At 43.6% G+C, this 24731-nt stretch overlaps 1 protein-coding gene across 9 annotated transcripts in view; it reads right to left on the reverse strand.

Moving 5' to 3' along the window:
- The window catches only part of LOC309357635 (protein CEPU-1), an 816321-nt gene that overhangs the window by 77972 nt on the left and 713618 nt on the right, over positions 1-24731 (reverse strand). For all 9 annotated transcript variants that reach the window (XM_081889975.1, XM_081889974.1, XM_081889978.1 and 6 more), the window contains exon 4: positions 22438-22563. In XM_081889975.1, the coding sequence (XP_081746101.1) occupies positions 22438-22563 (126 nt within the window). The remainder of the gene's footprint in view (positions 1-22437; positions 22564-24731) is intronic.

The raw sequence follows: 24731 nt of genomic DNA on the forward strand, positions 1-24731 counted from the left end.
GGGATACTTTCACAACACCCAGTAAGATTTTCAGATTCTGACTATAAGAAAAGCCCACCCACCACCACCAGTCAACCAAAAAAATGCCTGAGATGTTATGTTGAGATCAGTGATCATACAAAGAACAGAAAGCTATGCAGCGAGAGGCAGGTTTCTGAAATCAACACAAGCAGACAGTGACCTGAATGTGACCCTGCATTGTAAGCCAAGGGGGGGCAGTTAAAACACCTTGAAAGTCTTCCCCGTGGAGAGACAAGATAAATGAAAAAGGAGGTTAATGGGGCTGCAAGTTTTTGAAAGAAAAGGATACTGAAAGCACAGCTGTAAAACATGCCTCGCAGGAAACCAAATGGACACAGAGGGATCTTTTTAATGATCCCAAAAAAACTAAAATGGAAACTTTATATGGCCAAAAAAAGGCAATGGGTTTAAATTTTGGGGAGGCAGATTTGGGTTAAGCACCGACAAGATCTAAACTGAGCACCTTAGCTATGGAATAAGCAGACCTGGAAGTGAGATAATCATTACAGATGCTGGCAAAGCTCTCTGTATCTGGGCCACACTATATGTATTTGTGCATGAAGATGAGCATTAGAAACCCCACAATGTGCTTCCCAAAGCTGGGGAAAAAATCATGGGGGAGCCAGGAGTCCTATTTTGACAGACTTCTATTTGAAAGGGCTGTCAGAGGTCAGCTCCCTGCTTGAAGGTGTCCTCTATGTGGCAGCTGTCCAGCCCAGGTGTGGTTTAACAATAAGGAACCAAAAGAAGGGTGAACATCGGCCCTGAAATTTGCCCATCAACAGCAGCATCTGGACAACAGATAGAGCAGGGACACAAGTCACCTGCTGTCTTCCCCACTGAGGTGAAATTTGTTGCATGACATATATATGCATCAATAATCACATGCAAATTTCATGCAAACTGTTGAGCTCTTTGTGTGTGATGCAAATCCTCATTTTTTGGCAACACAAAACTGGGCATCCTTACAAATTATGGGTTTATCAGTCCTCTTCCTTTCACTTAGTTCCTGATCTTCTGATCTCCTGATCTCCTAATCCTATGCCCTCTTTCCTTCCCGACTCCCCATCTTTGGTGCCTGCAGCATTGCAGGACACCAGGACAAAAGGCACCATTTCCATTGTGAAATGTAATTTTCCTAAGGACAATAGATTTGTGGAAAATTGCATTTCCCATGAGCTACCGGGGCTTTTCATCCTGGTGACTGGCTTGGAAATGGCTTGGTCTATTGCCAAGCAAATTTGACATGTGCCTATCTTTAGTCTTCTCCCTCCTTTCTTGATTTTTTTCCAATAAAATCTGAGGCAGGCATCTGTTGCTGTGATGCTTCAGCATATCCTGCCTGACACCTAGATTTGGCACTGAAATTTGGCTCAAAGCAACATTCAAAGTATGTTTGTGGGGGGAGGCTGCTCCTTTAGTAAAACATCTGAAGGATTTTATGCGAAGACAGGACTTAATACTCAGTGTATTGCTACTGAGCAGCTAAAGAAGTGTTGAAAATCACCATGTCTGCAGACAGGATGGACAACAAATGAATTCCTATATATCTGTACAGCAGGAGCAAACCTTGCATTTCCCAGCATCATGCAATTGCACAATCTAAAGCAGTATTTGGGGGAAACTCTAAATTTGTTTGCATTGTTTGCATTGCAAGATACAAACGAACCTACATTTTGACTATATAATAAACTTTGTTGCTGTTGTTGATTACACTTTCTTCAACCATATTCCCCCCGGATATTTTGGATGCCAACTTTCATTGACCCCTACAAGTATAGCCAAAGGCCAGGAAGAATAGTTGTGGTTCACAGTACAGTACGCAACACATTGGCTATGCTTGCCATAAAGTAAAAGATAAAATGAGGTGGTGGTTGTTTCCCCCTGTTCATTCAAAATACCAGAAGAATGTCTACGATGACAGAGGGCCTTCACAGTAGTGGCACCCGCCCTGTGGAATGCCCTCCCACCAGATGTCAAAGAAATGAACAATTATCTGACTTTCAGAAGACATCTGAAGGCAGCCCTGTTTAGGGAATCTTTTGATATTTGATGAATTATTGTATTTTAATATTTTGCTGGAAGCCGCCCAGAACAGCTGGGGAAACCCAGCCAGAAGGGCGGGGTATAAATAAAAAATGATGATGATGATGAAAAAACGTAACAGTGTCCTTTAAACACTAGCAACATTTATCAGGAGAATTTTACACATCTGTTCATAGCCAGCAATGTGGTGTAGTGGTTAGAATGTTGGACTAGGTAGGACATGGGAGATCAGGGTTCAAATCCCCATTAGGCCATGAAGCTCATTTGGTGACACTGCCTCTCAGTCTAACCTACCTCGCAGGGTTGTTGTGATTTAAATGAGGAAGGGCTCCTCAGAGAAAAAGCTGGGATATAAATGCAATTAAATTAATGTCCCACCTTTCTCTAAAGGAGCCCAGGGTGGCAAATGGCACAGGATAAAATACCTTAAAAACAATTCCACTACAGATGCGGACCAGGAAAGATATTACGTGTGGTGCTTATGAAATGGACCATCATGGGAAACCTCCCTGTTCTGATTCTCTGCTGGTGGGGAAAACAAGGACTGTTGACTGAGGATAACAAACCTGAGAATCGATAACTTCCGAAACTCTGACAAGTCAATCTAATTATACAAGCCAGGGCTCTGTGGCCAAGCACTTGACCAAGATTAACCCTGCTTAGCTTATGAAGCTTCACACAGCCTGCTGTGGCCTGGAGAGCTCAGAGCCTTCCCCTTGTCTCCTCCAGCTGGTTTTCAAATGCCACAGCATGCTGCAGCATCTGGCTGGATTTTATTTTTTTTAAGGATGGCAAAAAGTTAGGCCAATGTGCCTGGTGTTAGAAAATAATAGGCAGAGTGGCAGAGCTCAAGAGACAGGGCTTGGGCATTGCCCTACCAACTGTTCTGGTTGGCTTCCACAAATCTTAATACAGGAAAGTACGGTAGTAAAGAAATAGTCTTCCCTTTCCAACAAATCTTTCCCTGCCAGAGGCAAAAAACAACAACAATTCCACCCCTAAAAACCCAGAAGCAGATTGCAATTTGCTCTAAATTAATCTTATCCAAAATGTTTGACAAGTCTCGTGGCGCATCCAATGGAATCTATAGAACCTAGGAGCTGTTCATTGGTCTAGTGAGCCCTTTATCAAGTAGAGGCATCACATGACATGGTTTCCCTCCCTGCTTCCTGATTCATGTTAACTTTGGGACAATTTCATAGAATCCCAGAATGCAGCCTACGGCCATCTACTGAATCTTCGAACCTTCAGCTTCATTGGGTCTCTGTGAGTTGCAACACTATGAGAGAGCAAGAAAACTTCTCTCTATCCACTTTTTCTATGCCATACATGTTTTTACTCGGCCACTGAACTTCCTTTACTCTTTTACTTTTTGCTCTTTTTTTACTCTGCCAAACCTACTTTCTTCCTCTCCTTCCCACCATGCCTCACTTTCCACCTGGGTCCACTGCAGGCCTTTCTATTCTGCTTCCCTTTATGGCCTTATCAGCTCCTCACTCCTGCCACCCACTCTTCCCACCAAGGCAATCTGCACCCCCCCCCCCAGATTCCCAACGTAGCCGGGATTCCTCCCAGGTTAATCCTGCAGAAACCTCTCCCAGCACACTTAATATTCACGGCAGCGAGAACATTTCATGGTGAATTGGATGCACACTCAACTGGAAATGGAAATTTTATGACTGTTCTCACTCAGCGCTGCAAGATTACACCAGCTGAGAAAACATGGAAGCAAATGAACAACCTGTGAACTGGAAAGTATATTAATAATGAAACTGCAGCCCGAGAAATGAAGGCTTTATTCTGTTTATATTCTGCTCCATTAATGGAAGGCATCCTTAGCTGGCTCCGCCCCATTAGCCAACAATCTGCGCAACGAAAAAGCTTAAGGGTGTTATGGCTTGGGCAAGCTGAGCATGGGGAGAGAAGGCGCAAGACAGAACCTTCGTCCAAAAAAACTATTGTTTTCTCTTTTTTTGACAAGCAAGTTTGTTTGATGTTTAACAGTCTTGACTACAAAGCATATAATAATATAATATAATATAATATAATATAATATAATATAATATTATAATATAATATAATATATAATATAATATAATATAATAATAATAATTAGTGGGGTGCTTTCGAACTGCTAGGTGGGCAGGAGCTGGGACCGAAAGACAGGAGCTCACCCCGCCGCGGGTATTCGAACCGCTGACCATGTGATGGGCAAGTCCTAGGCACTGAGGTTTTACCCACAGCGCCACCCGCGTCCCTTTAATATAATATATTATATTATAATATAATATAATAATTATTAGTGGGGAATAGATGATCTCAAAATAGTTGGTCACTGCCTAATGGGGACTCCTCTGGAACAGATTGCCAAACTTTAAGCAGCAGAAACATTGGAAGGATCTTGAATGGATGCACTAAGGGCTACAATGCAGACAAAACAGGCTCCCTTAGTTCAAACCAGAATATTTATTTCACCTGCAGGTCAAACACCAAATGGAAAGTCAATTTCTGAATAACCTGTTGCAAGTACACACATTATGCAAACACCATTTCATTGTTTGAGCTACTCAATCACATTTATTTGCTTTGTTAGAGTTAAACTCTGTTTGGCAGAAGCAACAGTGAATTGGAGAGGTGGTTTGCCTGCTGAATTGCACAACGAGGTAATGGGATTCATTGCCACTATTTCTGGAGTGTTTCGGAGGAAAGCCAGAAGGCCCTTGCAGCTCAGTCGGAGAGCATCTGGCCTGCATGGAGAAGGTCTCAGGTTCAACACCCAATATCTTTAGTTAAGATTGGAAGAGACCCCTGCCTGAAATTCTGGAGAGACCCCTGCCAGTGGCCCTGACTCTCAGCTTCCTTCTGCTTAGCCTCAGTTTTGCCTTTGTAGAATTCAACAGGGAGGTGGGATGAGGACAAAACTAGAATTAGTTGGTTCTACCTTTCATTAATTTAGACTGCAATCACACGGCAATTTATTCCCTTTCCCTGATGTTTCCCTAACTGTTAATTTCTGCATTCTGATTGAGATTTTACACAAATTAATAGCCACTTCTGGAAAGCTAGCAAGAATCTGTTGGAAGTTTAGCATTCATTTCTGCATTAATTGGTTCCAGAAATAACCTGTTTGCAAACCGCTTAACCCAGAAAATCATGGTGAAGAAAGTTGGTGTGGTATACCACCATACAGTTATTACATGCTGTGGGGGGGGGGTTGGGGAGTAGAGATGTTGTTCATTGGCATTTGTTGTTATGTCACGGCACTGATGCAAATAAAATTTAGTGTGACATGCTAGCATATCAAATCCCCTCCACCATGTTGTAGCGGAAAAACGGGATGCCTGTCTTCTGGGGCTTCACTCCTGCACAAGTCACATGACCCACGAGAGAACATGGCTTCCAAACATGTGTTTCCAGGCGCTGTGCTCTTGTGCAAAATCACAATCTTTCAGGGCTGTCCTGTTGTGTGTTTCGGGGTGCAGTGAGCTCACACAGTGTCCCAGTTTTATCAGGACAGTTGCAGGGTGTGATTTCAGTCAAAGCCCACATTCACACCATTCTTTTAAAACACCATGAATAACCACTTTTAATACCCATGGCTTCCCCCAAAGCATTCTGGGAGCTAGAGTCCATTAAAGGTGCTGAGACTCATCAGGAGACCCCTGTTCCGCTCCCAGAGCTACAGTTCCCAGAGTTCCCTGGGAAGATTTGCATGAAAAGGGAAGGGTGGGGGAGCGAGGGAGAGGCGGGAACAAGCAAAATCAGAAAACATGTTTTTTTTATTTATAGGACCCACCTTATTTTTGTGATTGTAAGTTGTTTTAAACTGGTTTCAATACTGTCTTGTAACCCACCCAGGGACCTTGAGGTTAGGGTGGGTAATAAATGATAATGATAATAATATTACAGGTTACAGATTATATGTTTGAAATTCCTTAGCCTGGGAATTAGAAAATTAAGCAGTCTAATTAAGTCTGAATAGAAAACAGTAGTGCAGATAGGAGAGAACATGCAGCTCTCCATATAATGAAACTAATGTTTTGGTGTTGGAAGCTAGGGAAAAAGAAAGAAGAGAAAAGGGGCGATTTGTCTTCTTTGACCTTTAGAAATCTTATCCTGAAAACTTCCCTATTTTCTGGTCAAAGAGGCAATAGAAGCTATGGTTTTCAATATTGTTGTGCCCCCCCCCCCACAGGACTAGAAACTTTCTCTAAATTCAATAACTTAATATATTCAAAAATCTGTCAGATACCACAGGAAGTGTGCTAACAGCCAGATCCTAATAATGTACAATATGGGTAGGCAAACTAAGGCCCGCAGGCCCAATTGCCTTCTGGATCTGGCCCACGGATGGTCCGGGAATCTCTGCATGAATCACCAGCACGCGTGTTCTTTCCTTCTCCCTCCCTCTCCCTCACACGACGCCTCCTCCCTCCTTCCTCCTGCCTTCTCCCTGCCCTGCCTAGAGGAGGAAGGGGGCTGGGCTTTGTTGGTGCCAGCAGCAGCAGTGCTTGAGTGGCCGCTATATTAAGCAGCCCCTCTCCAGAGCCCTTTTGCGCACCACTCATCATCCCGCCACCACCGCCACCAACCCCTGCCACTCGCAAGACACAGGTAAGCAGCCACCGGAGCTCTTGCATCATCTTTTCCCCTTCAAAATATATATGGCCCCCACAAGGTCTGAGGGACAGTGGACTGGCCCCCTGCTGACAAGGTTTGCAGATCCCTGATGTACAGTGTGATCATGAACAGGCAGCAACCTAGAATTTGCCTAGGACCTCTTGATATAGATATATATCAATAGATTGATGGAAGGTAGGTAGGTAGGTAGGTAGGTAGGTAGGTAGGTAGGTAGGTAGATATAGCCACCCGTTGCCTTAGTGGCTAGTGCTGTGAATTTGCCACATCTGCTTTGTATGCCTGTGCCCAGGGCTGGTGTGCCAAATAGTGACAGTGTGACAGGCAGCGAGCTCAAAACAGCCTGCAGCCCGAGGAGTTGACAAATTGTTCCAAGCACCAGGCTGTCCCTCCACAGCATGGCAGGGGTCCTTCCCATTTCTTCTGTCACTCCCTCGCCCGCAATGATTTACTGACCTGCAATGTAATTAGTGACAATTGGAAAGGATGCCAGGATCTGGGAAGCCAATCGCAGGCACCCATGAGACGGGATGCCAGATGGCAAGGAGGAAAATGAAACGCAAGGCCCTCTGGTAAGGGGTAGGCTTGCTCACCGATGCTTCTCTCTAGGAACTCAGAACTCTCACACCTGTGAGCTTGAGCCTAGGTATGCAACAAAACTATTTATTATTTTTAAAAATGTATATGCTTTTCCCGACCCCCAAACAAGTAGAGACAGATAGAGATGGAAAGGAGAAAACTGCAAAATTAGAACTGAATGCTTAATCAAAAGACCAATAATTGGATATAGATCTTGGGCTCAGACCGGCAATTTAATAATTGGATATAGCTGTCTGCCCCCCTTTCCCAGCATCCCAGTTGAATATTCTCTTTAGCCTTCCTGCTAAAATAAATGTATTTAGGAGGAAAATCAACTGCACAAATCAGGGATATCCAACATAGTGCCCTCACAACTCACCATCCCTGACCATTGGCCATGTTGACCGAGGCAGGTGGGAGTTGGGGCCCCACAATATCTGGAGGGCAGCACCTCTGGTTACCACTGACATAAATGACATTTTCTCCTTGAACGTTTAACCCTGAATTAAATAGGATTTCATTCTAGCACCATTGAGTTAATCTCTCTCTCTCTCTCTCTAAATTATGTTTCTATCTGTGAAGTCCACCCATTCAAGGAATAAAGAAAGGGCCGAAACAGAAATTATGAATACATTTGATATATGGATGTATTTGCACAGCTGATCCCATCCTCTGTCTACCCCTGTCTTTCAAAATTAGCACATAATTGAATTTTCACCCAACCTTTTGCCAGTATTTCCTCTTATTAGTTTATCAAATAGATATTTCAAGCACTACTCTGGCATAAATGTATGAGCCCTATTGCTGGGGGGGGGGGGGATGTTCCAAAGGAGAATATGGTATCAGGCCAGCAGTGGAAAAAGTCATTGACACCATGTCTGGTACATATATTTATATACATCAGAGGTGGCTCCCTATGCCGAACTACAACTCCCACTGAGGATAACTCACAATATGGAAAACTGTTGCCCTGCTGCTGCTGTTGGATTCCAGCTCTCATCTATGTTAGCCAGCCTGGCCAGTGGCCACAGCTGATGAGCACTGGATCCTAACAACACCTTGAAGGCACAGGCTCCCCCAGCCCTCACTAGAGGATGATCTGCATTGCCACCAGAAAGGTGGGCATAGTTTGGGTGCTCTTTGGCTTTACACCACCAGCTAGCATGGTGTAGTGGTTAGAGTGTTAGATTAGGACTTGGGAGACCAGGATTCAAATCCCTACTTGTTCATGAAAGTCACTGGGTGACTGTGGCTCAATCACTGACTCTCAGCCTAAATAAGGTTGTTGTAGGGATTAAATGAGGGAGAGAACCATGTACACCATACCTAGAAAGATAGTATACAAATTAAAAGTGGGGAGGGGAGGAAAGGAAGAAAGAAAGTCTTTCACTTTAGTGAGAAACTGGCATGACAGCCAAACAAAGATGCTGCTGATGTAACCGCCAAGAGCAGCCTTTCTCAACCTGTGGGTCCCCAGATGTTGTTGAACTACAACTCCCATCACCCCTAGCTAGCAAGGCCAGAGCTCAGGGATGATGGGAGTTGTAGTCCAACAACATCTGGGGACCCAAGGGTTGAGAACCGCTGCCCTAGAGTATGAAGTAGCCTTCTACACTGGTGGGAACCCCAAATACTGTACCAGAATGGGTGGTTAATGCCTTAATTAGTTATATCAACATAACAAAAAACATATAAGGTAATTAGGCTGACCCCAATGCTGGCATGAGGGTTGCATCTTGGCTGCCATATGGATGGAGTTCTCCAGGCAACACAAAGGAGAATGGCATCATTGGCCTATGTTCTTTAATAAAATCTGCTTAATTGCAGATCTGGTGTTATAGACTGCCTACCTGAATTCTAAAGTACCACCGCCCTTTGGCAATACATAGAACTGTCCCTGAGAGGATGAGAGATAGAGAGATAGAGAGATAGAGAGATAGAGATAGAGAGAGAGAGAGAGAGAGAGAGAGAGAGAGAGAGAGAGAGAGAGAGAGAGAGAGGTGTCAAGGAGATAGAGGAGGGTGAGAGAGCGATAAGGGGATGTCAGGGACAGACAGGAGGCACAGCCGTAGAATTGGAAGGTACCCCAAGGGTCATCTAGTCCAAGCCCGTATAATGCAGGAATCTATTGCCCAATGTGGGGTTCAAACCTGTGACCCTGAGATTAAGAGTCTCATTTGCTACTGAGTTAGCTATCCCAGATCTGAGGGGTGGCAGAGTTAGAAAGAGAAAGAGAAAGAGAGAGGAGGGGAGAGGCAAATGATCCTTCCTATTTTTATTTCTGCCCCCACTCAGAGCTGACTTCGGCACCACCCACTAGCCTGCAGCCCCATACATATTGCCCTTCAGAGAATGCATCCTCCGGGTGGGGGGAATCCCACCCCCGATCTAAGGTTCTTAAGACCACAGCAAATTGCTGGATTGAAATGATTCATACAGCAAGCCAATGACAAGCCATTAAATGCAACTACAATTAAACTCCAGTCCCTTTTAAGTTAGCTATGCCTTTCAAAATGCAACCACCACAGCTTATGAAATGCGCACTCACTCACACACAAACATACACACATCACAGAACGCAAAAATGAGCCAGAGCACAGTTTTCTGCAGCTGAAGCATCCTAGCATTGACAGAATGAGGACGCGCTTCGCTACTCCAGCTCGGAATTTTATAATAATACCTCGGGGGAGTCGCCGGCAAAGTTTGGCCAAAATATAATTAGTTTGCACATCTATTAGAGCCCGATAAAAGGTTTTAATTTGTGCGGAGATCTCCTGAATCTCAGATACTCTGTCCCCAGCTCTTCCTCTGCTGCCTCAGAGGCGGGCAAGCCAGGCAGAGGTACAGCGGTTTCTGTCTTTGTAGAAGGAATAAGGTTATTGTCCTGCAGCCATCTTTATTGCTAAAAAAGAATATGACAATATGGAAAGACCAGGCTACTCCCATTCCTCCCTCCCTCTCATCTCAAAACACATTCATGAACACACATGCACACGCACAACTTTTTTCATGCCAGGAAACATAGCCCAGCAAACTCCAGCAGATTCCACTTTGGAGACTGAATTAACATCTCAAGCATAGTTTCCAAGCAAAGGGTCCCTGAGCAGAGCAGATAGGTAGAAGCTTGGGAGTTGGAATTTTTCATTCCTTTTTGCTCAAGGCACCCGGCACATGCCTCCTTCAATTGTGGCTCTTTGTTGGGGCGTGCAATTATCCCCAAAACACGACAGCTCAAGGCAATCCAAGTCACAGTAATTCCTTGTTGCACCCAAAGGCATACCGTGGAAATGAAAGAGACAGTCCTTGCTTCAAAGGCTGTGTGGCCTGAATTATCTAGGCATCGTAGCTATTTAAATATTCTGTCTAACTGCTGGGCTTTTAAAACACCAGTCAGAAAACTCAGAAAGGATTGTGCTCATAAACTTGTCCTTATAAGTCCTCCCTGTGCTCCCCACCCAGTAAATGGTTCACAGACATATTGGAATCAGGTCCATTGAGCTTCTCCAGTCAGTTTGCTGAGCCGTCCTGTCTTACAACATCATTGCTCCCACATCTTTCTCTTCTACTTGCAGTTGGTAGCTTCTGGGCACAGATAATGGGCATACATATGCACAAACATGTTTGGTTTTGGAAGGAACGGGTGCACAAGAGAGGAGACAGCTCTTGGAGGTTGTAACTCTGATTTAGTGGCTGCACTGGGGCACCCTACAATTGAGTCAAAATATACAGCAATCACCCTTGCTTCATCCCAAAGATGGTCATTCTCAGCTGTTAACGCTACATTACTTAATCTCTTGGGATCCAAAAGCGAGAGTTAATGCCATGGAAATTAGAGGTGCATTTTTTCCCCCAGCGATGCTTTCAAGAACAGCATTTACAATAATGTTGCTCTGAAATACCAGAGAGGTTGTAGAGGCATGGGAATATACTTTCACATATGGTGGCAATGTAATGTCTTCAACAGGTTTAGGAAGCAACTCTTTGCTGAAATTAATGCAATCACACCTTGTAGTTTTGCACCTAGAACTAACTTAAGACTGTGAAGTACTTTTTGGAGAAGAACTTCAAGATATTGTGTATAAGTCTAGAAATGACACACCAAAAGAAGGGTCAGCAAGATGAAGAAAATATGGTCTTTCATTTTTATAGACAAACTTGAGGGCAAAAATAACTTAAGTCCTGTTATGACAGGATGGGGAACATATGGCCCTTGAGAGATGGTTGGACTCCATCACTCATTATAATGATAAACTGGCTCTGTGTCAGTCCAGCCGAGTTTCAGTTGTTATATATATATTCCCCATGTGTTATTCTTTTTCTCTCCTATAAAAATATGTGTAAACCCATTATAATTTATTTGCTTGTCACTGCTTGACTAACCATTGCCCAGGGATGGGGGACTATCTTGGCTTTCCCCTTTGATACCTGGTTTAAGAAGGTCTCATTTATTGCAATATCTGGAAAACTCACTGATTCTTTACAAGTTTCCAGGGGTAAAACCAAACTGACGGTATATGCAGCTACATGGTAACCATTCATGACTTATGTCAGAAGACAAACTTACGACTTTATGTGGATCTGATTGCAGTCCAGGAATTATTATTGACCCCTCCATTGTTCGTCTGTGGAATCACGATCTTATTATTCGAAGCATTGTTATCTCTCGGCAACAACCATTTACCTGCTCTGCATCATTTTCTTTGTTAAGTTGGGACATCAAACAGCAAGCCATTGTTCGTTTCTGCATCTTTCAAACATTTGTATTGCTATATGTAATGATAATGAAAAATTGCGTGGAATGTTTTCCTTTGCAATAAAAAGCATTATTTTTTATTTTTATTTTTTAAAAAAGGAATATTTTAAACAGGCTTGATATGGGGTTTCACTTTGCATCTTGCTCCCTTTATCCCTGCCTCATTCCTTCTAATGTATTTTTCCTAAACTCACTTGCTGTTCGAATGCAATGCAACAAGCTCAAAGCTCTTGAGAAGAAATGCTCCTGGGTCACAAGGAGTGTGGAGTTCGTGCAAAGAATCCCCTTGACATTGCCTGTGAGCCTCTCGCCACAGCTGCTGCCATGGAGACAGAAGACCTAGGCTCGGAATGACCTTTCCATTCCCCCACCACTACCACAAAGGGATTTTGCTTGCCCTCCATGATTAAGTGCACATCAGAAACCATGGCAGATTTACAGGTTAAAGCATGATTTAGTGGAGTGCACTGCAGTCAAATTAATGCGGGCTATAATATAGTTTACCTCATTAAACAATGCATGCCAAGATCCCGTCTGCTGTAAAACAATTGGTCTCCGAAGTCTAGTGTTCATCTTCCAGGGTTGCTGGGAGATAATAAATGGGTAATATCCCAGTGATAATGGTAATGGAGTCACGGCTCAGAGCTAATATTATGGCAAAGCAGTAATTATTTCAACAGTAAACAAGGAGACAGTTCAGCTGCCGACAGGATTAGAGCCCGTTGAAATGCTTCAGTTAATTTAGCTGGATTCCAAGATGGTGGATTGGCTCTTCAAAGGAAGGTGAAGTTCTCATCTGCCGAGCAATGGAGCCAAGTCTCTCTGTCATTGGCTGGCTTCCATGGAGCCAAGGCCCATCCTTCCCACCCAGAATGCAATGGAACATCTTGGCATATGGGCCACACGCACCACAGAATGGGGAATGATACAACATATGGAGATCTCTTCAAAGAGACAGTAACACCATGTCACCTAGATTAAAGGGCACCACAGAAGCTAGGTGGGATGAAATTGAAAACACACACACACACACAATGAACAACGAATGTGGGAGGGATAGCAAATGTATAGCAGCCCCAAAGTTTCACCCAAATTGAAATTTGAAGGTTCTTGCTCAGATGTGGTAGGCTGGGTGGGAGCAGTGGAATTCCGTATGAGAAGAGGAGGGAGGAGATTCATGGCCTTAGCCTTTTTTTTTCTCGCAACATGTAGCAAAGATAGGAGAGGTATACTAATAAAGTTAACAGCCACATTTATTTTTCTATTTTGTAAAATGTATATATTTTGTAAAATGTATATCTTGACTGCAAAACAAACATGCAAACCTCAAAGCGGTTTACAGATTAAACCATTGGCATTATCAGTAAAAATAAAAATAAACCCGTTTAAAAAAAACACAATTGGAAACTGTCAAAAATAAATAAAATCACTGATAAAAAAGCAGAATAAAACACATGCCAACATTTTGCATGTCTGGATAGGCTTGCATAAATAAAAATGCTTTTAGCAGGCACCAATAAAAAACACACAAAGGTGCCTGTCTAATGTCAATAGGCAGGGAGTTCCAAAGTTTGGATGCTGCCGCACTAAAAGGTTGATTCCTTACAAAGGCATAATGGGCATAATGTGGCACCTGAAACAATGCCAGTTACTGAGATTAAAGCAGTCAAATGAGTACATATGGGCTAAGGTGATCTCACAGGTTAAATATGTTTGTGTGCATTATTTACTCTTGCATATATTTTTGTGTGAGAGAAAACTTCTAAACTAGAATGAGCACTGAAACCCCATTTTTTTCACGGCTAATGTCTGACACCTAGATTTTGAAATTCCCCCCAAAAGCAAATTCTGCACTATTTAAATGTGGCATATATAAAACGGGCACAGACCTGACAAGAGTAATAAAACTGTAAGTTATTAATACTACGGGAATGTTCTTCTTCAGATTAGGCAATTATGCAGCTTCCCTCTTTTTCCCCCTTCCAGTATATTGCAGCTCCTCACATTCAGTACCTCTCTATTGCTTTAACCAAAAATGAAATGAAAACCTCTCTGTATTATCCTGCCCATCAATAATCGGATCCATCTGCAGACAATTCCCTCCAATCTTTCGCTGTCTATTTCCATGACTGTCTCAACGGAGCTCGTCATGCAGAACAGAATCACTGAATGTACTTCATGTGACAGGGAGCAGGAAAACTGCTGACTGTCAAGATTTTCCACATTTAGAAATGGAGTTTCCTGCAAAACCAGCCTGTTCCAAAAACTGCACTTTAAAGACTCCAACAAACTGGACTCTGTTTATCTAATGGAACCGGGGTTGGGAAGAGGGGAGGTATTCTGAGTCTCCATTTCTACCTATCACTAATATATTTATGCATGTGCAGTAATGGGCAGACATTTGGTCAGATCCAGAAATACCATTTTTTTTTGCTCTATGACTCACATTTCCCTCCTAAAAAGTAAGGGGAAATGTGTGTGCGTCTTATGGAGTGAATGCAGGCTGCGCAGCTGTTGTAGAAGCCAGAACAGCAAGAGGGATCTCTGCTTTCGTTGCACAGCGATCCCTCTTGCTGTTCTGGCTTCTGAGATTCAGAATTATTTTTTTTCTTGTTTTCCTCCTCCAAGAACTAGATGCGTCTTATGGTCTGGTGCATCTTATAGAGCGAAAAAGACAGTAGCTCTTCTTATGTGGCACCTCACAAAAACAGCTTGGGAAATCTTAGCACCGTGATCCCTTCCACCTATAATTATGTTTGTAGAAGCAATTCTGGTTCTGAGATGAGGCTAAGTAGGAAGGGAATTCTAGACCTAAAGATGGTGGCTTTTAGTGCGTACAGGAGTGAGGGTGCACAATAGCATTGTTAGATATTTGGGGGTATGGCTCTGTTAAGGAACAAGCGGCTACTATTTATTCAGGGCAGCCTTTTGCTTCCTCAAAGTAACACACCCAGACAACTGCTTGATTCTCAGAAAGATAAGAGAATTTTGTCAATTTTGGCTTCGTTTGTTTTCTCATTTTTCCAGCCTCAAGTCCAGTTCTCCACATTTCTGCAACAGTTTGCATTAAAAAAACAAAAAGTTTCTCGTGAAAATTTGCCAGCATTTTAGTGCAAATTTCTCTTAATACACGGGATTCTGGATGCGATTTAGTCTAATGTACACATTTTTGCAGAGAATGACTCCCAATATGATTAATTTTAAATGTTCTTTCTTATCACAAATGCATGCATTTATATGCATCTTTTTCTCTTTGCAAGCATTAGGTACAAAAACGATAAATGCAAGTACCACATTCAGAGAAATTTGGAATTTGAAAGATACCTTCATTTCAGTTCACATATTGTTGCAAAATGTGCAGATTTAGGTAGGCATGCATTAAAAGTCTGAACCAGATTTCTTCCTCTTCCCTATGTCGCTGCAAACAGCTCACGGGGACATTTTAACCAAGAGGCCTACACAAGGTCAATGGACATACACTTGCCAACAACACCATCACCTTGACAACACAGAAGACTCCAATGAAAGGGAAAGCAGTAACCATGGAAACAAGCGATTGCTTGTATCTGGATTCCCTTAACCAGACTCTAGTGACCTTATTCCTGTAACTACAGTCGATATTGTAGGGTCAGAGAGGATGCAATATGCCAAAAAAAGGGAAAAAACTTTCCTTAAGATAGTCCAGTGACTGATAACATGCACACCTGGTGGACCCCAAGCAGGCGTAAGTTGTAGCACTTTATCAACAGTTGGTGAGGTCCCCTCCCTATGACTCTCTCACACTTCCTGAACATTCACACCCATGCATAAGGGCTGGTAGTCTGGTAATGAGGAGGTAGTGAAGAAGTATTCCACAAACAGCTCAGAATGTACTTGAGCAACTTAGCTGCTAAAACAGAGGAGCCAGGGCAAAAACAACATCTTTACAGGACATTAGTACTGTAGTGGTATTAGTAGTAGTAGTATTAATAGAAGGAGGAGGAAGAACCATTCTTTTAAAAAAATAAGAATAGACTAGAATAGTTTCCAGGCTACTTACAATCAGAATAAAGGTAAAAGATAAAAACATAGCAAGAATCAATATGCTAGCAGAACATCAACCTCAAGAATCACATCACAACAACACAAGCAACATACAGTCACAATAATCCATCACAACACAACCAATTACTGGGGAAAGAGGGAGGTCTTAATCTAGCGCTTAAAAAAAGGTTAGGGTCAGCTCCAGGCAGGCCTTGCTGGGGAGAACTTTCCACAGCCAGGGACCTCAGCCAAAAAGGGCCTTCTCTCATGCTGTCACCCTCCTGTCTTCCCTTGGAGGGGCTCACAGAGAAGGACCTCAAGTGATGGAAGAAGGTTTGGATAGGCCATGCTTTGCACATCACAAATCATGCAACTCAAATAAAGCAGGCATCCTAATACATTCCATGCATAAGTCCCTATTTTGCCAAAGTCCTTCCTTCCTTTCTTCTTTGCTTCCTTCCTCCCTTGTAATATTTCTGCCTCCCACTGTCCTATTTCACAAGGCAAACCATGTTTACACAGTTTGCATTAAGGAGGCCTAAAGTGGCAAATCCAAAGGATAAGTCAACAACACGGACACAGCAGCAGACTGGAGCTCCCGAATTTTGCCTCAGGTTCAGATGCTCTGGAATGTTCCAGCCACACAAACATCCAGTTCGAGGTTGGTTTGGCTTGGAAACCACGGAAGCTGGAGAAACAGAGTTCAGGCTAGCAACTCTGTATACCCCTCCTTTACAGTGTGGTGAACTCTTCAGACCTCCTTTGTCATTAGTAGACTTGAAAGGTCTGTGGCTGAAACCAATTAATTATATAGCAGCTCTGAAACTGCTCTGAGCAAGTGTTGCTCACTGGGACTGGCACAACCTGTGTGTGTGTGTGCAAGAAGAGAGGAGAGAGGGTCAGTACACTGTGCAGAGAAATTGTGTGACTGCTTCCCACACACTGTTCTAATTCCTGGCCTTCGGCATGCCACTCTCCTTCTGCCCACTCAGCTGGCACTACAGCTGATGGGTCTCTTACCTGCCATTGGAATCATCTCAGCCCTACACAGGACTCCAAAAATACATGCCGGGCTCTCAGCTGCTGGGCTGAACCTGTCCCCGCCAGGTGCTAGCACAACCCATCCCGGTACCCTCCATGCTTCGTAGCATTTGATGCCACAGCATCTGCCAGCTCTGGGGGCACACATTCTGTCAGCTGGAGCATTTGGGTCTGCAGTATCAATGAGTCAAAAACTTGCTTCTTGACTGAGTCACAAATGCACTGAAAACTAATCCTGTGGCTACAACTTTACATTTGGGGACTATCAACTGTGTGCCAGGAGCTGGACAGAAAACAACTCCTGCCGCAAGAGGAGCATACAAAAGACAGGGAGACAGACAGAATCCAAGGAATCCACCCATGCCTATGCTTCTTCATAAGCATTTGTTATGGGTTTGGTGGTTTCTTCTCCCACTCTCTTCCCTTCTTGAAATATGAGAGGTTGGGAGCCCTTCAATGAAAACGATCAACAGCAGGCACAGGACAGACAAAGGATGCACTTCTTTGTATAATGTGAAATTAACCTAGAAATGTGATTGCAACAGAATGCTGCCATGGCCATTAGCTTAAGTGGCTTTTTAAAAAGATCAGAACAATCCAACAAACCACGGACCTATAAGTTCCAGTGGAGAAATGAGAGAAGCATGGCAATGTTGTGGGGGTGGGTATATATTTTTCTCCCCCTCCTGTATGTTTTGGCACTCCCAATAGCCCTCCCCTGATCTGCTTTTCATCTCATAAACAGAAAAGATAAAGGCACCTAAACCTTTTCTCCATTAGAAGCTAAGTATGGAGAATTGGCTAGGAATTAGCTGGGTGTTTATGGGTTTGCTAGGCAGAGCATCTCAGGTATTTCTCTGGGGAGAAGGAAGAGAGCCTAAAAGGGGGCTGGAAGTGTTTTAATGGTTTAGTAGGAGAAACAGTGGCGTGTGGTGAATTTTTTCCATAAGGGAACAGTTAGGGCCAGAGGCGCCAGCTCGCAAGAGTGATGGGGGAATGCTGCATGCATGAGTATCACACCTTCCTCTTAAGCTGGGCAGAAGCATTCTGGACTTTGGGAAGGAGCTGCCAGAGACTCAGCTATACAGCTGCAAGTAAAACGTTTCAAATGTGTTGTAAAGTGCAATATACAAACGTGACACTAGATGACGAAAGTGAGCTATGCAAAATTCAATGTGTTTTTCAAAACGTTTTTTAAAAAAAGCATTTTCACAGCATTTTTTAATATGTGTGTAGATTCCACCCAGGCCTCTGACAGGATGCTGGAGATCCCCTGCCTCCTTCCCTAAGCTGTGTGGAAGGGCTCTTGGATCCTGTCAGAGCATTGTGCCCCTCTCCCTAAACCGGGCAGAAGCTTCCTGGGCTTTGGGAAGGAGGCACCAGGCTTCAATACTTTGGTAATCTAATTTATCGGGAACATTTAGGGAACTAGCCTAGTCCCCCTAGTCCACTGGCCAGATGCCACTGAGGAGAAACAGCCATTCTAGGGGCTCATCCTTGCCCCACCGCTTTTCCCCAAGGTAACCCAATCTTTACCACTGAATTGGAACAAATATCAATTGGGTTTCCTCTAGACTGATATTTGCTCTGATTTATTGCTAAAGAGCAGGTCTTCCCAGGAAAATTGGCCAGGCAAGGACAAAGCTGCTTGGACCTGTGCCTAGGAAGTGTGGGAGAAGTGGAAGTGAGGACAAGCCCTACAACCAATCAGTTTAGTTAGAAACAACCTTAAAGTGGAAGTTCTAAGTAACATTTTTAATTATTTCCATAAAGGGTTTCTGCCTGAAACATAGTATTGTGCCTAGTTGGAATAGCCATTAAGCTTTAACCCTAATCAGATGTCTTTAAATAAGATTCTCATTTTGCTTCTATTGTGTCTCATCCTTTTCAGGGCAGATGGGGCCTGAAACACATGCAGATAATACATGGTCAACAATGATTCAGGCATCGATTGCACTACTTTTTGCCCAAGTGTTGGTAACTTTTTTCAAGAGCTGAATTCCCTTGTAGGGTAATCTGTCAGAGGCTGCATGACCACAGTAAGTGGGTCTGAACTCATTGTTGGGTGGGGCTAGAGCAAATGTTGTTGCAAGCCGCCTATCTCTCACTTTCTCTTTCTCTCTTCTTCCCCACTTAGCAAACTGCTGGGTGCAGGGAACAGATCACTCTTGCCAAAGGGAGTGCAGTTTGCCCTCATAGAAAATAGCATGCATGAAATGCAAAGCCATAGTTTGGAATCACACAGTGAAAAATCAAAGGTCCTTATTGTTCCTGCAACGGCCTGCATGTGAGAAGGCAGGTGTGGGGTGGGCAGGGTTGCAGTTGGGCACATCTCTGGGAAGCCAACCTTTAAAATAATCTTTCTGCATACAGCAGTTCACATCCCAGGAACTAAGTGGTGCCTGAATATGGGATTGGCCACTGTGGTGATGATGGGATGGTGGGCAATTTATTTGGGTCCTGCGGTTTCGTCTCTACTGGTTCAGATGGAATTTGCTGGAGGAGGCAGTTTGTCTCCTGGGGACTGTAGGTTTTGCAGGACTCTGATGACAATTACATTGAATTGCTCGGCAAATGCATTGCAAAGGAAGGAAACATTTTGCCATTCTCCCGGATGCCACCTCTGGATCCGGCAGGCTGAGTGGGAAAAGAGAAGCCTGTGTCGACCGATCTTTGAGGGTGACCAGGCTGCTAATGCAGAGCATGTAATCTGGACATGAAATCTGGCGAAAGCTGCTCCAGTAAATTACCTAACCCTGCAGGTAATTTCTGATTAGCTTGCTCCTCTCCCCTTGATGCTTCGGCTGTTTCCATAGCAGCTAAATCCTAAGTAAAATGGAGACATCTGGTTCAAACTCAGGTAAAGCTCCCTTGGGGGAAAAAGGAACTGGCTGGTTGACAGCAGAGAAATAAAACATCCTTGCAGAAAAGTGAGCAGCAGCAGAAGCAACACCTGACAGCATCACAGGCCAGCTGGAGCGAAACCCCGTGGGTGGCAGACGGGGCCTTGAACTGTTGATGAGGGTGGCAGAGGTAACAGGAAGCAGGCAGAGGGCCTGATTGGAGTTAGATGGGTTGACACAACAATAAGATGGGTAGTAAGCATCCTGTAAAATTGCAACAGTCTAATCAAAACTCTTTGGGCTTCGGTGGTGGCTGGTGCCTGCTGGAATTGGTAGGGTGGAAGACAGGGAACCTGGCAGCAGGTGGCACCAGAGGCAACGGCAGGCACAGCCAGCTAATTCTAAATCTGTTCCTATCCTGCTGAATTCCATAACAATGAGATTGAGGAAGTGGAAGTTGGCAGGCAGCATCACACCCAGGACTTGTACGTAGGAATGCAGGCAAGCAGAGGTGATTGAGGTTGGGTGGGGTGCAGGGCTCCATTTACCCTAAATGGCCAAGCTGCAGTATTTGGCTCCATCTGGAATCCATGATGATGCCTCCTCCAGATTCACTCTGAAATTGGAGTTTAGGCAAAGATTGGTGGCAATTGTGTTGAAATCTATGCTTGTGGGTTATGTTGTTCAGACTTTGACCCAACACACCTTTCTTTGGTTTTTATCCCTCCCTTGTTTGTGGGCATGCCAAACATGCCAAGCAGTTGGGGCATGCCAAGCAGCCCTGCCAGGTGTCTGTACAGACACATCTACAGCAAGGGAAACCTCAGCATCAATACAACCCAGAACCATGACCACACATAGTTCCATGTTACATTGATGTATTTGCATGTCCGCCTGCATGCCACAGAACTGGCCCAGCCATTAGTTAGGGTGATGCCACTGCTGAATTAAGAATAGAGAAAACACAACTAAGAAGCTTAAATCATATATATGACTCACACCCTTCTTTGGAAATTAAGCCCATGTCCAAACTTTAACATTCAAAAACTTTACTTGCAGAAACTTATAGAGGAATTAAAACATATTTATGGCCACATGCTACTCCAAGTCTTACAGTCTCTTCTTCTAACTTCCAAACAACTGTATTTTCCTCTCTTTCCAGAGCTCAGCACTCAGCCTTCTGTATCTCAATTAGGCCATGCCTTGCAGCTCCTATAAGGGATTTTCACTTTTACCTTCTCCTGCAGTTTTGCTGTCTTTCTTTCAAGCAGAGAAGAAACACTCCAACATTCTATTCAACTTAGCAGTGTTCACAGTGGATTCTAAAACACAGCCAACTTGTTTCACATAAAATGGATTCTCTCCTTCACTAGATGCCTCCCATGTGACCAACGTTAGCCAACCATGAGAACTACTAGAATTCAGTTACCAGCCAATCAAATTTAAACACATAGTAATGCATACAAGCACTTACAATTTCAGTGAATTAAATTACTAAACAGCCGTGGCCTCACACAGCAGAAGCCTTTAAGGCAGCATCCTTGAGGGTGCCCTCCTGCCCCACAACCTCTGCTAATAGAAAAGAGGCAAGATTGTGTCCATTATGGGTGAGATCTTGCCTGAAGGCAAGTGAGATTCAAGATCTCCTCCCAAATCAGTGTGATCTTACCCAAAATGAGCATCAATGGTGGTGTGGCTTCTCTGGCGGGGCACGCAGCCACAGAGCAGGCAGTGGAGGAGAAGGTGGCAGCAGCAGCAGGGATGGTGGCAGTGGTAGGACATCGCGGCACTTCCTGTTTTGCATCAAGCGGTGAAATGGGATGTGCTGCCCCCACTCCTTCACTACACTGCACATAGAGATGCCAGGGGTGGAGCTATACAGTAAATCCCTGTAACCAGGCGGAGCAGCATGAGAGCTAGTATGACTTGTGTGAGAGTGTTTTTAATTCCTCCTTCCTGGACTCAGAACTGATTCAAACAAGCAGCAATAGGAGTTGATGCAGCCATTCTCACACTGTACCACTTCAGACTGGAAGTTGAGTGAATGCATGCATCAATATTCCTCAAGTTAAAACAAACAAACAAACAAACCCCTTGTGTCTGGAAAGTGGGTGGATCAGAGAGAAGGCTAGGCTAAAATTCCCAACATTTTAACTTTCCATAGGCAGAAATGCCTTTTTCGTGGAGCAGAATTCAACCACATGATCCACCATAAGAAAATGGATGCTGTTCCTTGCACGTATTTGAATCAGACACATCGAGCCTTTGCACAGTGTGTGCCCTAGGCAACATTCATCCATGTGGTCAGCAGCCATTTCCAGGTCAGAGTGACTGTTTGCAGTTTGTTCTCAATCATCATCATCATCATCATCATCAAATGCAGAGCACTACATGCAGTTCCAAATCTAAGATCCCCACCAAAGTATGACATGTCTGACAAGGGGAAGTCCCATCATCTATAACAGGGAGATACATCTTTTTAGACGATCTTACCTTTGGGTGAGATATGTCTCCAAGTGATTGTAGGGTCCGGCCTGCCCATAGCTATGCAGGTGAGACTGACATTGCCACCTTCATTGATGGAGATGTCCGAAGAGATCTCAACAATTTTGGGAGGTACTGCAATGACAAACAAGAAGATATGAAAGTCAAGTCTCAGTTTCTGAAAGCTCTTACAAATGGACCATTCTTTGTGAGTCTCTGTACAACTAGGTTAAGGATGATCACCACCAATCTGTGAACCTGATCTGGCTTTCAAAACAATTTAACCACCCCCTGGAGGCCTCACGAAATTTCAGCTGAGGTGCAATAACTTTTTTTCGCGAAGGTTTTCACCCATAATTCTTTCCAAAACATGTAACAGATATTGTTATTATTTGTTATTTCAACTTTCTCTAAAGGTTGTATGCAATTTTCTGGCCATGCCCAAGCATATGTGCTCAAAAAAATTATGAAGCTGTTTTGTTTGCAGTAAGGATGGGTTTTAGTGTGAACCTACTAAATCTACACTTTCTAAAACAATAGGTGAACCAAAACACAGCTATCCTTCAAAATTTGCATTTCTCTGAATGTTGTGATGCAAATCTCCAGTAGTGTCCAGTTGCATGAGCACATTAGTGAAAGTAATATTAAAAATGCATTATATTGGGTCAATTTGTTTGCAAATTTGGGTATATTAGGCAAAATCACATAAAAAATATGCATATTGCAGAAAATGTGCAGTAAAATGCTGATGGGTTTTCATGAGAATTTTTTTTTAATAAAAAAATAAAGACCATTGCAACTTGGTGCAGCAATTTGGCAAATTCAATTTAAGATTGGAAAATTGAGAAACTAGCAGATACCAAAGTTGTACCATCCCTCCCTCTCTAGGTGCCAGTGACTTTATGATGTAGTTGGACCATCTACATCCGCAAGAGGACTTCCAGTCTCTTCCAGACAAAACCAATGTCTATAGACATTGGCAACAGGAGTCAGTGATGGCCACTAGATAGCTTTAAAAGAGGATGAGACAAATTCATGGAAGGATGAATGGCTACTAGCTGTGATGGCTTTGCTCTGCCTCCTCAGTTGGAGGCAGCGTGGCTTCTGAATACCAGTTGCTGGAAACCACAGGAGGGGAGTGGGCTCTTGTGCTTGAGCCCTGCCTGCAGATTTCCCATTGGACTATCTGGTTGACCACTCTGAGAACAGGATGCTGGACTAGAGGGGTCATTGTCCTGATGCAGCAGCCTTCTTCTATTCTGTTCTCCTCCTCTTCTTTGGTGGCCTAAATTGCATTTCAGTGAAACTGATTTGGAACAGAATGCAGTCAGACCCACGGTTCTTAATAAAAGCATCCTACAGTGGTACCTCCTGTTACAGATGCTTCAGGTTACAGACTCCGCTAACTCAGAAATAGTACCTCAGGTTAAGAACTTTGCTTCAGGATGAGAACAGAAATTGTGCAGCGGCGGCGGGAGGCCCCATTAGCTAAAGTGGTACCTCAGGTTAAAAACAGTTTCAGGTTAAGAATAGACCTCCAGAACGAATTAAATTCTTAACCTGAGGAACCACTGTACTTTAGTTTATATGTGTATTAATTAAGACACAAACTCTCTGTATGATATTTGTGCACCCGTTGTTGCACATACACGGAAAAAGTCGTAGCCAAGCAAGGTTGCCAAGAAACAATCCGAAACAGCAATTGAAACATAGTATGCAAAACTATTGGCCAAATAACTAATTAATCAAAAGAGCACTGGGCAGAAACAAAGAATGGGGAACCAGCAAAGACATTCAATAAAAGGGGAACTCAGCATAAGAACCCAAAAGGAAAAGACACTCTGTTCTCAGAGAGTGCCAAAACTGTACTGCTTTTGTCTGGACATTGGAGTCTTGAGCACCATGGAAAAAGTGCCTGGAAAGAAGTGCCCTCCTGTTCCCATTTAGTCTGGAGGACAGATGATTAAGAGGTGGTCCGATAGGCATCTTCACATATTTGAAGAGGAGTTACAAAAGTGATGGAGCAAATTTGCTTTTCGTGGCTCCAGGCAGTAAGACTCTAAGCAACGGGTTCAACTAACAAGGGAAGAAAGAACTTAGACAACACATTATAAATAACTTCCTGATGGCACAAGGTGGCTATCAGTGGAACAGACTGCACTGGAAAGTGGTGGGCTCTCTGTCACTGGAGGTTTTTAAGCAGAGCCTGGATGGCTACCTATCAGGGATGCTGCAGCAGTGGTCTGGATGACATTCGAAGCCCCTTAGAACTATAGGATTCAATGATCCCTTGTTATCTCAGA

The sequence above is a fragment of the Podarcis melisellensis genome, assembly GCF_964234715.1.
Source record: "Podarcis melisellensis genome assembly, chromosome: 15".
NCBI classification, from domain to species: domain Eukaryota; kingdom Metazoa; phylum Chordata; class Lepidosauria; order Squamata; family Lacertidae; genus Podarcis; species Podarcis melisellensis.